The sequence below is a fragment of the Pholcus phalangioides genome, unplaced genomic scaffold (assembly GCF_987345545.1).
Source record: "Pholcus phalangioides strain wild (caught in Gottingen) unplaced genomic scaffold, Ppha-v1.0 ptg000013l_1, whole genome shotgun sequence".
Lineage (NCBI taxonomy): Eukaryota > Metazoa > Arthropoda > Arachnida > Araneae > Pholcidae > Pholcus > Pholcus phalangioides.
Genome location: NW_028301606.1, coordinates 8,238,829 through 8,258,622, shown reverse-complemented (window position 1 = coordinate 8,258,622; position 19,794 = coordinate 8,238,829). Strand labels below are relative to the sequence as shown.

General features: G+C 34.1%; 1 protein-coding gene across 1 annotated transcript; it reads left to right on the top strand.

Annotated features, from left to right (window-relative positions):
• The first annotated feature begins 3,715 nt into the window (after nucleotides 1-3,715).
• LOC149078547 (uncharacterized) lies at nucleotides 3,716-18,486 on the top strand. Its single transcript, XM_089240660.1, has 6 exons — nucleotides 3,716-3,903; nucleotides 6,074-6,297; nucleotides 8,045-8,195; nucleotides 10,456-10,575; nucleotides 13,292-13,501; nucleotides 18,280-18,486. Exons 1-6 carry the CDS (start codon nucleotides 3,798-3,800, stop codon nucleotides 18,399-18,401), a joined length of 933 nt encoding a protein of 310 aa, XP_089096786.1. The 5' UTR covers nucleotides 3,716-3,797; the 3' UTR covers nucleotides 18,402-18,486.
• Nucleotides 18,487-19,794: the final 1,308 nt, after the last annotated feature.

Below are 19,794 nucleotides of genomic sequence, written 5' to 3'. Positions count from 1 at the left end.
TATCTCTAGAGCAGTGGTTCCCAACCTTTCTAGGCCATGCCACACCGAAGCATCTCTGAAATCCTGATGTCTCCCCGTACTTTTCTTGGGGGGGTGGGGAAGTACCCCCGTCAACGATAAAACTTCATAAGTTCCTTGGCTTTGCCTCCTTAAATTCTAAAACCAAGGGTTTTTCGCCTTTCTTCCCCTTTCCTTTCTCAATCAGGGATACTCGAAGAGACTTCAGGGGGTTCGTGAGTTTTCGATGAGAGACAAAACAATCAACTCATTGTTATACACAGAATATTATTTTTTAAAGGAGTTCGTGCCCTTCATTTTATTGGTCCGTGGACTTTATCCTACTACTTTACCACACACCAACTCCGGTCATATATCGCCATATGGCAATTTCCAACCAGAGGAGTTGGGTGGGAAATGAAGGCTCCATCTATATCTGTGGTCGCCCCAGGCTCGGTAGGCAAAGAACTTGCTTCTAATGTTCTATGCACGGATTCGAATCCATGGGACCTTCATAGTGGAAGACTAGCATCTTTATCCTACTGGCACAAATTTTTCGTGGAACGCAAAACATTAAGAATCCTTAGTCCAACCCCCCCTTCTACTGAAACAGAAAAATAAAAGAAAGAAGTCATATATCGAAAGAGAGACAGAGAGAGAGAGAAATTGTTAAAAAATTAAAAATTTGAACTGATATATGAAAAAAATGGAGTTTGAAAGGTTCAAAGCCTTCATAGGAAAACTCAAATATTGCCCCTACTCCCACAAAAATTATTCCCTTGTGAGGTGTAGCGGTGATTCCCACGTTGGGAATCACCGCTCTGGAGTGAAGACGATAAATTACACAATATATAATTACGATATAAACATTAATAATATTCCTCTCAACTTATTTGCATTTGTAAAAAGTTTTTTTTCCCCTGAATTACATTCCAATCTACTTCGTTTTGTAGTAACACTTCATTTCCCGTCATGAATCAATTTTTCTGCTATTGCAATCATAATTGGCCGTTTCACATCCTTTTGGCGAAATTTTTGGTGGCAATTGTAATTTCCCATATTTGGGATCCCAAATTACGGTATTTGCCTTCAGCGTCGGGTTCGCAAACGTTTTATATAATTTGACCGTTTTCCCCATTTCATCTTAATTATTTTTTCGTTCCGGGGGGGGGGGGGGGGGGGACTGCACTGCGAAGGAGATATCGTCCATCTGTATTATGTTTGTATTATTTTTCATTCATTTTTACACAGAGTTGGCTCTAGGGCTGTGTGACCCGTGCAGTCATGGCACCCCACAATGGCAGGGCTGACATCACCCCAGCCCTGGGGCCCAGAACAATTACCATAATTTATATTGTCATTTTCATGCTATAAATTCAATGCTGCAGAAGGGGTCCGGGAAATGACGGGATTGGGGGGCCGTCCAAAGATCTCGACCTAGCGGCCCCATAGGCGGACATAAAACATACAAGCTGGGGGGGGGGGGCAAGGCCGTCTTAAGAGCATCATGGGCTCCCTGGCCAAGTGATGTTTCTGAGGCCCTAAAAGGTAAATTCGAGAAAATTTCAACCAAATCTCATTTTTGTGAGATTTGGGGAGGGGGGCCTCAACAGACCCGGGGGCCGTACCCGGGTGAGCCCATGCGTTAAGACGGCAATGGGGGGGGGGCGGCACGATAATGAATGCTGGGGGAATATGATACCAATTCACATACAGTCGGAACCCCGATATTACGAATTTCGATTCGATGAATTCCTCGATTTAACGATGTTTTTCTATCTACTTCTAAGGGAAATAAATGTCTAACCCCAATTTAACAAGTAAAAACCCTCGATATAACGATTTATTTTCGAACTATCCTTAATTTTTTTTTTCTTATTATTCAAATCTTCGGATTGCGGTTTTAAAGAACCGCAATCCGAAGATTTGACTTCCTAGGATTTGTGACCTTCAGCTTTTCTTTAGAGACAAACGAAAAAAGGGAGTAGAATAATCTGTTCGTTTTTGAATAAAAGAGGCAATAAAACTATTTCGAGTGAGCGTAGGAAAAGGTTTCAGTGGCCAATCGGTATGTATTGTACACCAGTTTCCCATACTTTTTGTCCCAGCCCCCACTCCTTCTTGAAATTTTTTATATTCTTTTCGCCCCCGACTCACGTGCCAACCCATGATCCTCGTCTACTAAACCCAAGGCTTCTACCCCCCCCCCCAGACCATTCCATCTCCCCGAGAGGATGATATTGCCACTTTGGAAAACACTGGTACACAACAATACCTCTACTACTCATAGGCATCGGAACCTAGGGGGCTGAGGCCATTTGAGCCCCCCCCCCAATAAATTTTTTAATGGGGCTGAGAACAGCCCAAGAATTTCTGAAAAAAACAATTCAATGCACCTTCCGCCTTCTTCGGACGTACTTTTTGAGTCCCATATATACGGGATGACTAGCAACTTCCAGCCCCTCCAATTCCCATATTTTTCGTTTTCCTCATGTCGGTACCTCTGCTACTATTAAACCACACATGCACCTCGTCCATATTAAATAAAGCGAGAATCATACCCCCAGCATGTGTACACCAATACGGTGAAACATATATTGTGTTGCTCATGTATAGATTTCAGTAAAGCAAAATAAAGTTCAAGTTTACTCTTTTGTCTTGATCAGCAAAAATGGCGAGTCATCTGAAGAGGATGCGTTTTTCGGTTAGCCAAAAAGAAAATAAGACAGTTTCGACAGAATTTGGTCGGTTTCTTCTGTCTGATTCGTTAAATCTGGGTTCGGCTGTACGTGCATATATACATTAGATCAGTCGGCTCCATCATTGACATTAGGGAATGAGCATGCCACCTCCCTAGATAGTAATTCGCCCTGCTCCATAAGATGTCCGTTGGGGGGGGGGGGGGGCATGCTCGTGGCCTGCTTCAGGCGGTCTAAGTACACAGTCCGAAAGACAGCTGCGGAAGAAGAAAATCAAACTTCCGTCTGGAGGCTTTGTGACCGGGAAATCGGGCAGCTGAAGCTTGAGCCGCCCCTGGTACTGCCATCTACATTTTGATCTTAGCCAAAAGGCCGAGAAGCGATAAGGTACTGCCATCTGGCTTCCACATTCCAAAGTGAAGATGGAAAATGCTTGAATTTTCATGTTACGTATACGTATCATGTTGAAAATGCTACTACGAAAATCATACAACAAAAAAGTTTTGATTACATTAAAAAAAAAGCTTAGACATTCCATGGTGAGGAGACTCCTCGTGCCAATCTACTGACCTGACCGCTGCCTCTGGGACGAAAAAACAAAATAAAAAAACAATCCTCCTTCACACTCAACATCAGATCTGCGCAACTTCATTGACTCGTAGGCGTGTCCTCGGCATGGGGATCAACGCTCTCTCTCTCTCTCACACACACTCACTCTCTCTGTGTCTCCCGTGCAGTGTGTGTGTGTAATTTTGTAGTAGTCAAGATTCCCATTTACCTCCCCTAATTACATTCTCCCATTTTTTTACAGCGCAATTTTTTCTTTAATTGTTATTAATTAGGGGAAGGAACAATGCATTGATCGAATCTGCTCCTTCCGGTAGATTACAATGCATTTCTCCCAACGCGGACTTTCAACGGTGATGACGACGTCTTCCTCCTCATCCACATTCGCGATGATGATGATACTATCTGCCTCCTCATGGAATCCGTCTCGAGATGCCCGAGAGCAGCAGCAGCATCATCTCGTGTCCACCAGCACCAGCAATACCTAGATGTTCTTAGAAGTGGTTCTTTGTGCACTCACTTATTATTATTATTATGGCAAGCGTGCACCGCGAGCATTGGTCTAGGATTTGGCTTCAGTGTCTTCTATTGAGCTTGCTTCTCTGTTTGAACGGAGTCCTCCCCGACAGCAATAAATACTGTGAGTAACTTAAAAATATCCATACATAATTAATAGCCTCTTCTTTCCATTTCTTATCAAGTGGGTTTTCTTCTTTATCCCATTGCATAAAATCAAATTCTTTAATTTTCATTCCTCTAAAGCAGTGTTTCCTAATCTTTTTGATGTTGTGGATCCCCTTTGCAGTGAAAGTAAATGCATTGCGGATCCCCTTTGCAGTGGAAGTAAATGCATTGCGGACCCCCCTGTGGTAGCGATTAATAATCCGCGGACCTTCTGTAGCGTCTGAAGGTCAATTTTGACTTCTCCCCCGTCCCATTAAAATCCAAAATGTATTGTTTTTTTTCTTCTAATTTGCATGTATAAAAAATAATTGAAAACTTGCAGAATATTCACCGACCCCCTAAGAGGTCCGCGGACCACAGTTTGGGAAAACTGCTCTAAAGTCTTGAGCGGGGAGGGGGGGGGGGTTGAGCTGGGATTTTTGTGTATTTTTTCAGTAACAAAAGTAAGCCCTTCTCCCGAGGAAAAAATTCTGTGTATGCTACTGCCTCTAGGGGTGGTAGGTTAAGTCGGGGGGGGGGGTTCTTAACCTACATGGGGTCATGACTCAAACTTGAGTCACAGGGTTTCTGGAATGGGTTGTGTCCAGGGCCTGCTTATCACATGAGCAAATAGAGCATGTGCCTGGGGCTCCAAACTTTGCTAATTTTTATATTATTGGTATAGGCATCCCTCACCTTAAAGAACACCATAAATAGGGGACCCCAAAAAATTCATATTTGCTCCAGGGCTGAACTTATGGGAGAGAGGCAGAGGTCAGGTTTTAGGGGCATCTTAACGACTTTGATTGCCTGTGCTGAAACCCAGACATTTTTTGGCACACTCCCCCCCCCCCGAGCCATGACAAACACAAATGGCATGAAGTTATTACAGAACACACAGAACTTCTGAAAAAAATCTATACAAAAAAAGGAACACTATTAACAAAAGCACAAAAATTAAAATTTAAGTTTGATGACAATTTAAACTAATAAAAGTTTGCATGATTTTAGAATTAACAAAAGAAATACATAATTCCAGAATTAATGAAATTAATGCATGATTCTACAGAATTAACAAAAGAAATGCGTGATTCTAGAATTAATGAAAAAATACATGATTCCAGAATTAATGAAAAAATACATGATTCCAGAATTAATGAAAGAAATGCATAATTCTGGAATTAATGAGAGAAATGCATAATTTTGGAATTGACAAAAGAAATGTGTAATTCCAGAATTAATAAAAGAAATGTGTAATTCCAGAATTAATAAAAGAAATGTGTAATTCCAGAATTGATAAAAGAAATAGATAATTAACAAAAGAAATACATAATTCAGGAATCAGAAAAAAATTCATAATACAGGAATTAATGAAAGAAATGCATAATTCTGAAATTAATGAGATAAATGCATAATTCTGGAATTAATGAGAGAAATGCATAATTCTGGAATGGACAAAAGACACGTGTAATTCCAGAATTAATAAAAGAAATAGATAATTCAGTAATTAACAAAAGAAATACATAATTCAGGAATTAAAAAAAATTAATAATACAGGAATTAATGAAAGAAATGCATAATTCTGGAATTAATGGGAGAAATGCATAATTCTGTATTTAATAATAGAAATACATAATTCCAGAATTAACAATAGAAATACATAATTCCAGAATTAACAATAGAAATACATAATTCCAGAATTAACAAAAGAAATACATGATTCCAGAATTGAAAAATACATTGGTTCAGAGTTAATGAAAGAAATGCATTGGTCCAGAATTAATGAAAGAAATGCATAATTCCAGAACTAATGAAAGAAATGCATAATTCCAGAATTAATGAAAGAAATGCATAATTCCAGAATTAATGAAAGAAATGCATAATTCTAGAATTAACAAAAGAAGTACTTGCAAATTAATAAGATAAATAATTCCAGAATAGCAAATAGATTCTATTGACAAATAGAATTATTCCAGGTGAAAAAAATTTGAAAGTTTGTGACTTTTGTTATTTTATCATCTCATTACTAAACTTAATGAATAGTAATGGTTTCTAAGGCACTTATGTTGAAACATCCTGTAGTTTCTGTCTTTATGAATGAAATAAATTACCTGATAATGTTGCCAAACGCTTATTTTTTATTTTAGATCATACCTCAACACTATGTATACATGAAAATGTTCAGACCTCATACAAGAAAGTTGATGGAGCTGTTATCACGTCGGAAAATGAAGACAATTTGAATTGTGTCATAACTTTTCAGACAGACTCCATACTTCAGCGTTTCATGTTGCGGTTCGAGCACCTCGCTCTCGACTGCAATGATCATTTGTACATCTTTGATGGATCCCGTACTTATGGTAAATATGAGGTGAGAAATAACACTAAAATAATAATATGTACAATTACTATTGTAATGTAATTCACTGACAAATTCATCTTCAGCTTTTGGTATTTCTGTATGGGTTGTTCTTACAGAATTGGCCTAAATTGCACCCCCAGCAGTTTACATTAAATATATATGACGCAGAACTTTTTTTTCATCACTTTTTATTTATGTTCCAGTTTCTGAAATGTGGCCACTCTGTTTTTAATTTTTCCACCAGTAGAGATTTTTAAACTTTGCCTGAACAAATTTTCATTCGTTACGAAAATGCTCTTCTCCTGGCTGTCCCCAGCCCATTTTCCAAATTTTAAAATGATAACTTTGTATCCTAAAACAAAAATGTATTATTTTTTTCAATAATATATATTTTTAGGACCAGTATACTTTTTTATATTTGATCTTTTTTTATAATTTTAAATAGTTTTTATCAATAGTTTATAGCCAAATGAAAACTTTCTCCAGCTTTTTTCTTTTACATTCATTACATTAGAAAAAGAATGGTTAAGAAGAATTAGCCATCACCTTTAGAAAACAAGTTAGATTTTTCAGGAAAAAAGAGGCAAGCATCTCTATTAAATGTTCTTTGCCTGGCTACTTTTTTAATTTTTTTTTTCAGAAATATATAATTAGAAATTATTTTAGCATGTTCAGAGACACCAAGTAATTCTGAAAAGCAGATGTTTTCAACGTGTTTAGTTTTTTATCAGTAGAACCTGGATTATATGCACTAAAAAATGGCAAAATATGCTCTAAAAAGTATGCACTAAAAAATGTCAAAATGTGCATAAAAAAATCACCATGCAAAAAAAAATGTCTTTTAAAAATATATGTATATTTTCTATTTCTTAGTGCATATTCACTTACAAAAAAATATCCCACATATTTAATATACACACGTGAATAACTTTTACATATTTTTTTATTTAAGTATTTTCAATGTCTAGTTTGTTGCATCAGCTCAGTATCTAAATACCAGTAACAAAAGAATGACACTATTCCTTGCAAAAATTGAACCTTTTGACATCTCTAGAAATAGCATTACAATAAAACTGTTGATACTTGGAAAATATAACCATGAAAATCCCAACCATTTATCCACTAAATCCCACCTGCGGGAAAAAACCTGATGCTATGAAAGTATTAAGATCAATATTTATTTGAAAAATTGTAAAAAAAAAAATTCAGATTTTCTCTGTTTCCACATGTGCTCTAGCAAAACAAATTAGAAATCTGTTGTTCCCCCATAAACTTGACAAAAAGGAGCAAAAAACCCAAATAAAAATGCAATTGACAAAAAAAATTGTTCAGAGTATCAGTGTTTGTCCAAGTATAAAATAAACTACCAACATATTTTGACTGTTTGTAGTTTGTTTTTTTTGATTACCGAAAATTTTTATTTTGTGAGTGTCGAGCATAAATATCAAGTACAGAAACAGGTAAAAGGCCTTGTTGGATTTACCTATCTCTTAACATGGTAAAATTTACTTTGTTTCACCATTAATTTTTAAAAACTTCATTGCTGGCTATATTTCATTCATTAGCAGATAAAGAAGTGTCCCTAAATTTTTTTTTAGTTTTTTGGTTGACATTTTTTTTCATTTTTGTCCAATTTTATGAGAATGACCCATGCTTTGTATAGGCCTACTCCCCCTGATGTATTATGTTTGTTGAATATGTGTCCAGCAAAAGTATATGAAAATTTTGAATTTTTGAACTCTTTCCTTTCTTCTAGTTTGACCTATCTTGCCGTAGTACTAGAACGGATGTTGGGACCATATTCACCCAGAGCAATTATGTGACTTTAAAGTACATTACAGATGGTTGGAGTCAAGTTGGAAATGGATTCAAGCTAGTCATAACTGCTGTCAAGAAACCCAGCAGAGGTAAAATTTGTTGAGAAGAATGTGTCGAAAAAGAAATATCTTCCTTTCTCCCTCTTTTTTTAAACATTAATTTTGATTTTAAAACAACTTTGATTTAACCTCTTAACTCCAGAGGTACACATATGCGTGTATATCTCTGAAGGTACGCCTCATTTATGTGCACCTAACTCAAATTGTGTTCTAGCAAAGATGTTAACCCAAACTAACTAATTAATTAATCAACTTTTTTTCTTTTCAAAGGGAATTTTGACATACAATAAACAAAAATTTTTTTAATCATCACTTTTGGTTCAGGTATGAAGTTAAATATTGCATAATTTTTGGCTATAGAAATCGTTTAAATATGAAGGGAAGTGGTTGATTCGGACAAGTATTCTCTGTAAATATATATTTATATGATATAATATTATATAATATAATGTATTATATTATAATACATGAGAAATTAATATTTGAGACATAAAAGTATATAACAGAGAAATAAATCTGGGCATTATGGTACTTGTAGTATATATAAGGGTGTTTATATTAATCAATAAAAATTATTATGGATTTTGATTAAAAAACATTTAAAGACAAATAATCAAAGGAGAAATAAACTTTAAATATAAACTTTATTTTCTTTGATTATTTGCCTTTAACATTGTTATTAATTGAAATTTGTTTGTGTTTTAGGCAAAGTGTGTATAAAATATATTTTTCTTCATCAGTCAACAAATTATTATTGTGCAATGCTTCTTGATTCTTAATGAGTTTAAGTTTTCTGTATTCATACACAAAATTAGATTTTAAAGATTTTTCATTAACTAATGAATATTTTTGTTGATGTTAAATTCATGTTTATGTTAATACAGATTTCTGAATCCCTTGAAATTTTGTACTACATGCTTAATTTCAGAACCAAACATCCATGTTATAGAGTTTAACTTCATGAAGTTTAACCCTGCAGTGTTATTATGTTTTAGGAGGTGCTTTTACACTATCATGGGCGCAAATTTTAGCCTAAAACGTTTTTTTTTAAAAAATCATTTCATTTTTGAAATAAATTTTACTTATGGTGTATATTTATTCAGAGGATATTTCTACATGTTCAGAAAAGTATATAGAATAAAGGAAATAAATATAATACCTCTAATTGTCAAATTATAGTAACTATTTATGCAAAAAAAGGGGTTTTTAAGCAAATAAAAAATGTTGCAATTGTTAAAACGGGCAATTATTACTCATAAGCTTTGGATATTACTACCTGTATGACTTACTGCTACCTATTGGAAACAATGAAACATATTCAAAAAAACAAACTGGAGTGCTACTGAAAAAATCTTATGAACACTATCATGGATAAAATTTCACTGCATGTGAATTTCACAATACAAATTACAAAAACTATCCTGGCGAATACTTTATCATTTTGCTGATTGAGAATACACTACTTGTGAGCTGCAACCCTGGGTTCTATTGGAAAAATTGTTTGCTCTGACGTGTAACTATCACCCCTTTTATTTTGGTGTTAGAGTTCTGGAACATCCTATACATATAAATTAAGATGTTTGAATGGGAAAAAATTTTGTATTGAATTTATGTAGCCAGGGCCAGTTTCCTTCATTTGTAGGCCTCAAAATTGGCTGCTTTTTGTATTATAGGTATGGGTCCCCCTTCCCTCCCAAGCCTCTGTTTCAAAGAACACTTACAAACAATAAGAGGGCCTAAAAATTCATATTTTGTCTTGGGCCCCAAACTTATGAGGAAACAGGCCCCAAAATGATTAAATGGCCATCTACTGTTAAGAAAAAAATATTCGGTTAAAAAAATAAGCAAAATGTTATAAAATCTAACCTAATTTGAAAAATCACATATTTTACAACATTGAATTCAATAGCCAATGGTACGTTTCACAATCTGGGAATTTGTGTGTGCAAGAGTTGTTGAAAGTATCGCAGAGTGCGATGTGCAATATTTTATATTTATTAAATATTATAAAGATTAAAATGTTATAATAAATTTTAATTACAAAAGAACAAAATTTATAAATGATATTTATGCGAAAAACAATTTTAGCCCTCTTGCCAGTCTATCAAAAATAAAAAGATCCAGGCCATATTTGCCATGAAATTGAAGAAAAGTATTATGATAATTGCTTGAAACACCAATCAATAAAGTCATCTCAAATATTTGATTTAAGAATTAAAAAAGTTGACCGATGTTTCCTATTTATTTACATGTATGCTTAAAATTTCTGATGGCTGTTTCTTTTTGTTAGATGTTATATGCCACAACTTCCGCTGCCTAAATGAATTATGCATTTCAAAAGACCTCATTTGTGATGGAGTAAACCATTGTTCTGATAACAGCGATGAAACAAGTCAAGCTTTTTGCATTGGTAATTTTTTTTTTACTTTCCTCATATTCTATATGCTTTTAAAAATAGTTAAATCCTTGAATATTAATTCTGCAGATTTTTGTTCATATCCAAGCTCAAAAACTTTGTTCGCTATAGCCCTGTTTAAGGCACGCATACATTATCGAGCAGAATATGTAAGGTAAGAGCCCCCATGGAGCCTGGGGCAAATCTTATTATTTTTATACGATGAATCACTATAGAGCAGCAGTTCTCAACCTTTTTTGACTCGTGGATCCCTTTTCAGTACATAATTTTTATATCGGAGCCCTGTTTATTAAATATACAGGACTCAAAATATATAGACAATAAATATATATGACTCAAGGAGCCCATTTTGTATATAATTTTTAGGGCAGAACCCCATAGGCCTCTTTTTTTCATTTTATCTGTCAAATTTACTTATTTATGTTATTTTCCTTGAGTTGCAGTGGAGCCCCTGGGAAGTGCACACAGAGCCCCAAGGGCTCCGCGGAGCACCGGTTGAGAACAGCTGTTATAGAGGATGCCCACCAAAGATCTCAATCTTGGCAGTCTGGCCCCAAAATGGGGGGGAGAGGGGGAAATGGGGACCCATGGTGAGCACTGAGATGCTCACAAAGAAAGGCAAAATTTTATTCCTACATGAAATATGCCTTTAAACTTTCTTTTTCCACATGGGGACATTCTATTTTTATTACCTGTGCAGACCTGTTTGCTTCTCTGTGTACAGAATTTCTATATCTGTGTGGAATGATAAAATAACATGCTACCTTTTTTCAATATAATGAATTTTTTTCTGCCCAGCAAAAAACTAAATGTATACACAGAAGCATTCCTTCTCAGACTCTAAACATCCATTTTTTATGTACTTATTCACCATAAAAAAATATTGCTTTTTTTTTATACCTTTGTCCACAACCAATAAATGGGTAAAAGTAAAATTTTGTATGGAAAGATATGCTTTTTTTTTAGAAAATAATGAAAAATGACTGGACGGTACAGTATTATATTGCATGTAAGAAACATAATTGAGATGAAACCTCTGCTGCCACCTATCAAATAAAAACACAAGTGTTAAAATTTGTTCATTAAAATTGGTGACCTGTTTTTGATTGATGTGCTACGTAAAAAAAAAGACAATAAGAGACTTCCCACAGAGTTTAGTCCTCACAGAGACAGCTAGGCTGGAAAACAACAAAGTAAATTAAATTCTGCTCTATTCTGTTGATCCTCCTTGGCTTTTTATAATTACTCATAATTTTATAATTGTGTTTCAAGAGGATCCGCAGCAGAGAATTTTTCAGTTTAGTGTCTTTTCTGTTTCATAGATGGCAGCAGAAATTTGAACTTAATGCTATTGTTCATTATATTACTCAGTATGCCAGACTGCCTTGAAGTAGCATTACTAGAAATTCCGAAACTTGGGCATGCAGCCCGCATATGTGTGCATCTTTGGATATGTCCATTCCTTACATATGCTTCACACAGATGATGTCACCTCACCAACAATGAACCACAATAGTTTCCTAACGAAAACACAGAACCGCTTTTATTATTTTCATAATGGCTTTAACGGTGCTTTTCAATGGGGGGTACAGTTGAGCATCCAATAATGGACACTCCCTGTTTGCGGACACCCCATTAACAGACACTTTTTGAATAATGTCGATGGGCCTGAATGTAGTGTACTATTCATTAATGAAGACTCCTCGTTAATGGACAAAATTTTTAGTCCCTTTGTCGCCGTTATCTTTAGGTTCCACTGTATTGAGTGTTGTTTCACCCATTTTGTTTTCTGAATTGAACAAAGAAGAGATTGTTTGATACTTTAATAAATTACACCAGGGCCATCTCAAAAAGGGGGTTCACCAGGTGGTTTCTTGGGTTCATACATGTTCACTCCACAACAATAATGGGATCAGGTGCTATGATAAATAGCAGGCACCACTTGGGTAAATGCCTTGTTTTTCCGAATGGAAATTCGAGCGATTGACAAGGGCCGCATAATATTAGCAACCTCTGATTAGGGCTTTGCCAGTGGTGGATTTATGGTTTTTCCACCTATATTCTTTGTGAGGGAATATCATCACGTTCATCAAACAAGTTTGTTAATTAACCAGTCATCTTTCCAGTTAATTTCTTGGTGTGCTCCCTTTTTATGCAGATGTGTGCACACTTTTCTTTTTTTGGGAGTTTGGAGCTAAAATATATATTTTTTGATTGAATTTTTTATATGAATACACTAAAACTAAGTTTATCATGTTCTTTGCTGTGTTTTTGAAGGAAAAAAAATAGCAATAATAATAATAATAATTGAAGTAATTACTAATAAATATTCAAAATACAAATATTGAATCCTTAGTTTTAAACAATGCCAGCGTGGGCTGTTCAAGTTCAAAATGAATGCAGGAAATATATTTCTTGGAATGTGATTAATATTGATGAATTGACTGGTGAGAAAATAATTTAAAAGGATGCTTTTTAGGAGGTGGCAGCAGATATATGATGAATTATTTCATCACATCCGCATGATATAGACCAAAAATCAGCATGACGTCTTATGCCATCGTAGGCACCACCTTTATGTATGGCTGCAATGTCATATGCCATTGTAGCTAGAGATGGCTGGTTGAAAGCCACATTTTTGCTGTATGTATAAATTTGTGATGCTAACTATATATATCTCATCTAAAAGCTTTCTTTGTCGTTATACTAGATGACAACTCAGCAAAACAGATTCTTGGCCTTGGATTCAGTGTATTCGTTTCTGTGGTCATCGGCATCTTTGTGGTGTGCTGCGCATGCATTGTCAGTATCATAATATGCCTGTGTCGCAAGGAGGTTCAGCAGAGGCACATAATAGAGACAACAGCTCAACTTGGCCCAGCTCCTCACACGGTCATTGTAGGACAAACACCCTACCCTAGTAAGACAGAGAAAAATGAATTCTTAGTATGAAAAATATTTTTTTTTCCAGGAAAGAATTTTTTTTTCTCCTTTCTGGTAGTTACTTTTACAATGAAATATACTGTTTCATATTCATTTCGGTTTCACAAAACTAGTTCAGAAGAATTATTCGGAGATTTTTCACAGATATAGTTTAGGAATAATTGTTGAGCAGGTAGTCATAAAAAGAAACAATACAAAACTGCAATCACTGCTTTATTGTGGGAACCAAAATATAACTCTGAAAATGAAAAAAGACTCTTCCGTCGTCATTGTGTCTAAACACTACATAAAGTCTTCCTGTTGCTTGTGCTTTGTATGTGTATGTATGTTTGAGAAACTTTGTGTGTTGTTATGTGTCATACTCAATTATTATGGTTATAGCTGAATTCATTTACAAGTTTACTGTTGCTCTTGTTTTAAGTGAGACTACTTTCTTTAAAGAAAATGCATAGTTAACCATCCGTGAATTTGTAGGATGCAAAAAATTCGAGTCCACTCCACTACAGTAGTTATTAAATATTATATTAAATACTAATACTTACCTAATGTGAATGTGAAAATTTTATGGAAAGTTTGGGGTCATCGAATTGTTGATTTTCTTTATTGAATCTGCTATTCACCGATAATTCACTCAGAGGAGTTCACTTTCTTTAGGCCTTACAAACGTTTAATGATATCAATCAAATGCTGATTTGTTAACTTTTATGATATTTTTTTGGAACATTCTCAGGCCACTATAGATGTTCTTTTCTTATATGATATTTTGTTAATTGGTAAAGTTTACTTCATTCACATTTCAGATTTTGGATATATAGGGTATCTATAATTGAAGTTATCTTGCTCTGAGCTTGCTCTACAGTGTTAGCTGTCCATCAGAAAGGTATGAAACTTTGGGAACGCCCCAATGAAGAGATGTCTTTAAACCTTTGGCTGTATAACAAATAGTCAAAGGAAATACTTCTCTAGAGTGAATATAATGAAAAAAAGGGGGAATACACACTGTACAAGAAAACCTGTTAGAGAATAGGAAAATAAAAGAAGAAAAAAAATTGAACTTATATTTTGTATATGCCACTATACATTATTTTAAGAATTTCACCTTAAAAAAGAAAATCAAACTCTCAGAAGATGATTGAGTGGGCCACTAAGGCTATCAACCAAAAAGGGCGGGGGTGGGGGGGGCAGTTTAAAGGGTTAAGAAGAGAAATAGAGGTGGTATTCTGTAAAAATTGTAGTGTGCTTATTCGTTTTTTGCAAACATCTGACTATTTGAACTCTACAGCAGGGCATCCAACCATCTCCAGCTAAACCATTTCATTCTCATTTTTTCAATGTATGAGTATGATGGTGGGCTTACGAGAACATACTTTGCTGGGGAAACTCTTTTACGAACATGATGATTTCTCACCAAAAGCTATGCTTTTTTTAAGGGATTTTGAAAGTTCTTGCATCTCTTGATTAAAACATTCTAAAGTACCATAACTATCTGATAGGTAGTTAAGACTATAAATTCTAATAACATGTTAACTTTAATTATAAACATCCTGTACTGTGTGACAGTTAAAACTAATAAAAAAACAAAAAACAATGATAAAATATGAAAGCTTTTAAATAAGACTTACGTGGACATTAAATACTGAATATTGAAATATAAATTTTTAAAAATGAGTATTTTTTCCTACATTTCTTTTTTCCAGTAACCTCCTAGGCATTGGAAGTATTATGTGATGAAGGTTCTTTTGTATAATATGTTAAAATGCATGAATTTTGTATTTTTCAAAATTGTTGGTTGGCAAGCGAGCTGCTGATTTTATGTTAGCAAGCTGATGCTTTTGTTCAGCTGTATCTTTGCAATTTTTTTTCTTTTTTTGCTGTTAATATATGTGTGTTTTCTTGCGCTTTGAATGGATTTACAGAATGAAAAGACTATGGTTTATTTGCAAAATAATGTCATGAAAAGATATTTTGTATGTCATATCGCTTTTTGCAGTTGTTATATTCACAATGCATAAAAAATATCGAAATATATTCCAAGGTATGATCAAAACGTGTTTTAGTTATTTTTTGTCGAAAATTTATTTTCTTTAATTTTCTTGAGATTTTGTTCTTCAAATGATTTATAATATATAACACCAAAAAAAAGGAAGTCTAGTACAGGGTTATTCTTTCGTCTAAGAACATTATAGGTGGCTGATTCTTGAACTGTGCAATGTTTCAGTCCACGGGGGTAATTTAATATATTGATATTTCATTACAAAAAGCACGTCTATTTTTCTTTTTTACTTACAATGATTTCCTAAAGCATTTTTTCAGCTTTCATATTTCTTCATAATTTTTCGAGTTAGCATCGATGCTCAACGCAGAATATATTCTTGCGTTAAAAAAACGAAATGTTTTAATAGGACAAATATTTTCCCGTATTTTTGTTTTTATTTCTGTTATAAATACAGTCAAAACCCCCATTGCTTCATCAAAAATGCAGATTATATTAGGTGGGTTCTAAAATTTAAAACGTATAGGGTTAAATGAAAACATTTGAGTCTTGTCGTTCCGGTTGTTGTAATTGAATTGTCGCTGTGTCACATGGGATTATTATTATTAGCGTCTGCTGTATTAGGTACTTATTTTTAAGTCACTGTGTCTAGTCATGAAAAGAATTATTTATTTCCAATAAGACTTCTAATGAGTGCATTTGTTATAAAACTTAATTTCTAGTCACATCCATGAAAATGATGCAAACTATTTTTAGCAAAATTCATTGATAGAATTTTGAATCACCGGAATTGTACGTCAGAGACACCATTCCTTGTCCATTTATTCTATTTATTTTGTAAACAATTTATCCAGCACTACTTGGACATGTTATTAGCCTTGCATTCTGCTATATGTGATTTTGTGCTTAATGCATGAACATCGGCTGTTTCTGTGGTCTGTTTGCTTCTAAAGCTGCTGCTTCCATATTGTATGACAAATGATTGAAATATTGTTTATAACATTATGATAAGAAGCCAGTTGAACTTTTTTTGTTTTTGTATTTATATGTTTTATGATGCACATTTTTTTGAGAAAAAAAATATCTTGCAAAACATTATGCTTCTATTGTGTTCTGTTTTCTTTTAGCTCATGTAAATTCCTTGCACTTGCACATATGCTGTCTTGTTTAGCGATGCAGACTTTTTCAGAATATTGACTGTAATGAGTGTCATAAGTTCGCTGTTAGATAGTTGCTGAAAAAATAAAAAATAGCTTAAATATTTTAAAATGTTAAAAAAAGTGATCTGATGTTTCAAGCTATATGTGTGCACTATCTTATTACTCAAAACGTTTCTATTTATTTATTTAGTTTTAGGATTTAAAGGTTTCTCTGCACATGATAATATAGATAAATATTAAGCCTTTTTTTAAATATCTCTCTTGTTAGACATGTATTATTTTAGATATGTGATCATTTTGTTGCAGAACATGATTATTTTTTGCTTAAGATGGGTAATCAAACCAGGCCAATTTCAAATGATTGAAAAAAGTCCTCGAAAGCTGGGACTCTTATCCAATTCTGTCAAACCAGAGATTCATGCTTTGCATGAACTACATGGTTGCTGGCAGCATAGATGTACACATTGGCTGAAGAAGTTGGTTTTTCAACTTTAACACATGACTGCGAGCTCATTCAGAAAAGTCTCTTAGACAGTAGCTACACTGACAACATAATGTGTACAAAGCATAAAAATCGAGACATCTACCAATTTCTGATATGGTAGATGCCAACACTTCTTGGATGCAAAACATGCATAACTTTGAACCCTCATAAATACATTAGGGCCATTCATAATACACACAAAATACTTCCCAGACATGCTAGAAATTACAGAGAGAAATTTTCATAAGGTTTATTTGTGGTTCAGTAATAGCAGCATAGATTCAATGTATGTGTGGGAATTTAAGCCAGCCAACAGGCAAACCTTCAACACAATACTCACAAAACACAAAAATTCCTGCATTGGCCATTTTCACTTCAAAATATGAAAGACAGATGGCCACACCAATAGAACACAAAACCAAGCATAACTCTGATCATATGAATACACGTAAGGGTCACATCAGTCTTCTGGTCCTGAACAATATGCCATATCTTTTGAATGATTTTTGTTAATGGTAACCCTTACCATTAACAAAATTATAATTTTTGAACTAATTGTTCAAATCTGTTCCAGTTTATGAAAATGAGCATTAACTATACATTATATACATAAATCATCAAATCAATCCCCTGATCCACTTCACCATTATCAACTCTATGCTTAATAAGGAAAAAATGTATGTTTCTACATTTTTTCAGCCACTTTGTTGGGCAATTAGCCTGTTGGCGCTTTAGACTTTGTGTTCATATAAAGGATTTTACCTAAAAGGTTATACCTGCAATCAGTCAAGTATGCTTGAATCTTATTAATTGAAAATGTGGAAAATCTACATGACGGACAAAGGCTTCTGGAATTTATCTTGGCCTCAGCTGGAACTTTGAATAATATTTTTTTGTGTTTGAACCAAACTTTAAAATAGCAAGTGTTCTGAAAAGAAGCGTTGAATTATCGGATCACTTTCAGCATTTTATTTCATTTAGCTTTGTTTTTGAATGGTGGTGCTGAAGAAACAATGTCTGGGGGCAGAAAAATATATTCTTTTTCACAGTCTGGTTATTTGAGTATAGCCATATAGCTGGATTGTTTCTTTCTACTTCTTATGTCTCCCTGTTCATAGCCGAACTCACTACCGACGTTCAACATGGCCGCCGACCAGAGAGGATGCAGATGCTGTCTTTGGGTACTCCACCACTCAGTCGAAGGGTCAAACCGAACGCAGTCATCCGCTGCTGCGCTTGATGAAAGCTTATGGTGGTGCCAACAGGAGACCGTCTCTTCCAAAACAGGAGTGGCTAGTTTGATTCCAGTGACATACGTAGGAGTGTATAATAGATATATGTATACACTTAAACACGAGTTCATACAGCATTTAAAATTCAAATATATATATATATGTATACAAACATAAATTTTAATGCCAGAAAATATTCATATACATCTGTTTGTTGTGATTTATGATGTTAAATTTCCATTTTGATTCAAAAAATTTATTTTAATGTCACTATATGACTAACTATGTATCACTAATACGAATATAAATATATACAGTTATATGTATCTGTGTGTCTATATATGAGTGTATTTTTCCATGAATTTGCTCACTCTTCCCTCGCCGAGCACTTTTGCAAAAGATACAGCCTTGAATGATTGTCGCAGAACAAAGTAGTTAGAAAGATGCACTGAAGCTACTTCTTCCTATATCATGATAAGCAATAATTAGCAATGTAGCAGAATCATGGCACGAATCTAAAAAAAAGAAAAGTAAAAAATGAAATTCATTGGTTCTGCCATTGATAGTATTTTTAAATCAATTTTGGAGCTCAAAAATCAAAGTTAAAGTTAGTATTTTCAATCTTAATTTTTGAATTCACAGTTGAATGTAACCGAATATCAATTAAAATAAATCCAAACATACTATTTTGTCTTATGTAATACGAGAAAGTTGTCCAATGTCACAAATTATATATGTCCAAGTAGTGCTTTTCTGTTCATATTGCATCATTTTATATTGTTTGTTTATCATGTAATGATCTTTTTTAAAATGATTTTATTGAACGTATTTCACTGATAGGCTAAGATATGTTTTGTATATATTTTTCAATTCTTGCTTAGAGTGTTTGAAACATTTAGTGACCAATACTCTCATTGAAAAAAAAAGAATTGAAAAGAAATTACAGTCGATACCGCTTATTAATAATAATGCTATCATTTGGGTATTCTTATCACTTTTCCAAAGAATGGAAGAGACCAATATCATAACATCGGAAAAAAATTTGTTTATAGTCATTCGGACTGTGGATAATGTTATCGATTTCTTTTTTCTGTCAAAAGTTGTTTTTTTTAGCATTTGGAATCTAAGGTTTAACTAAACCTATTTTTTCCCTGTAAGTTATGGTTATCAGCCTATAAGACCATGTAGGAGGCTATAAGGTGCTCTGTCCTCCCTCCCTTTCTGACAAACATTCTCGAACTTAAAGCCATAATCAGTCGTTTGATTTATTTGCTGTAATCTATATATGGTGCATCTATATTATGTATGGAGTTGCTTTTGCAATGCCCTTCCTATAGTGGAGTCAAATGCATAATGAAAAATTTTTCTTTCCTTCAGCTCTTGATCAGTTTCTTTCTGTTG

What these genes read in the sequence shown, in the direction of transcription:
- LOC149078547 (XM_089240660.1), top strand. Translation starts at nt 3,798, where the DNA reads ATGGCAAGCGTGCACCGCGAGCATTGGTCTAGGATTTGGCTTCAGTGT. An exon ending in TGTCAAGAAACCCAGCAGAG is followed by an intron (nt 8,196 to 10,455) that starts GTAAAATTTGTT and finishes TCTTTTTGTTAG; the next exon opens with ATGTTATATGCCACAACTTC. An exon ending in AGGACAAACACCCTACCCTA is followed by an intron (nt 13,502 to 18,279) that starts GTAAGACAGAGA and finishes CCCTGTTCATAG; the next exon opens with CCGAACTCACTACCGACGTT.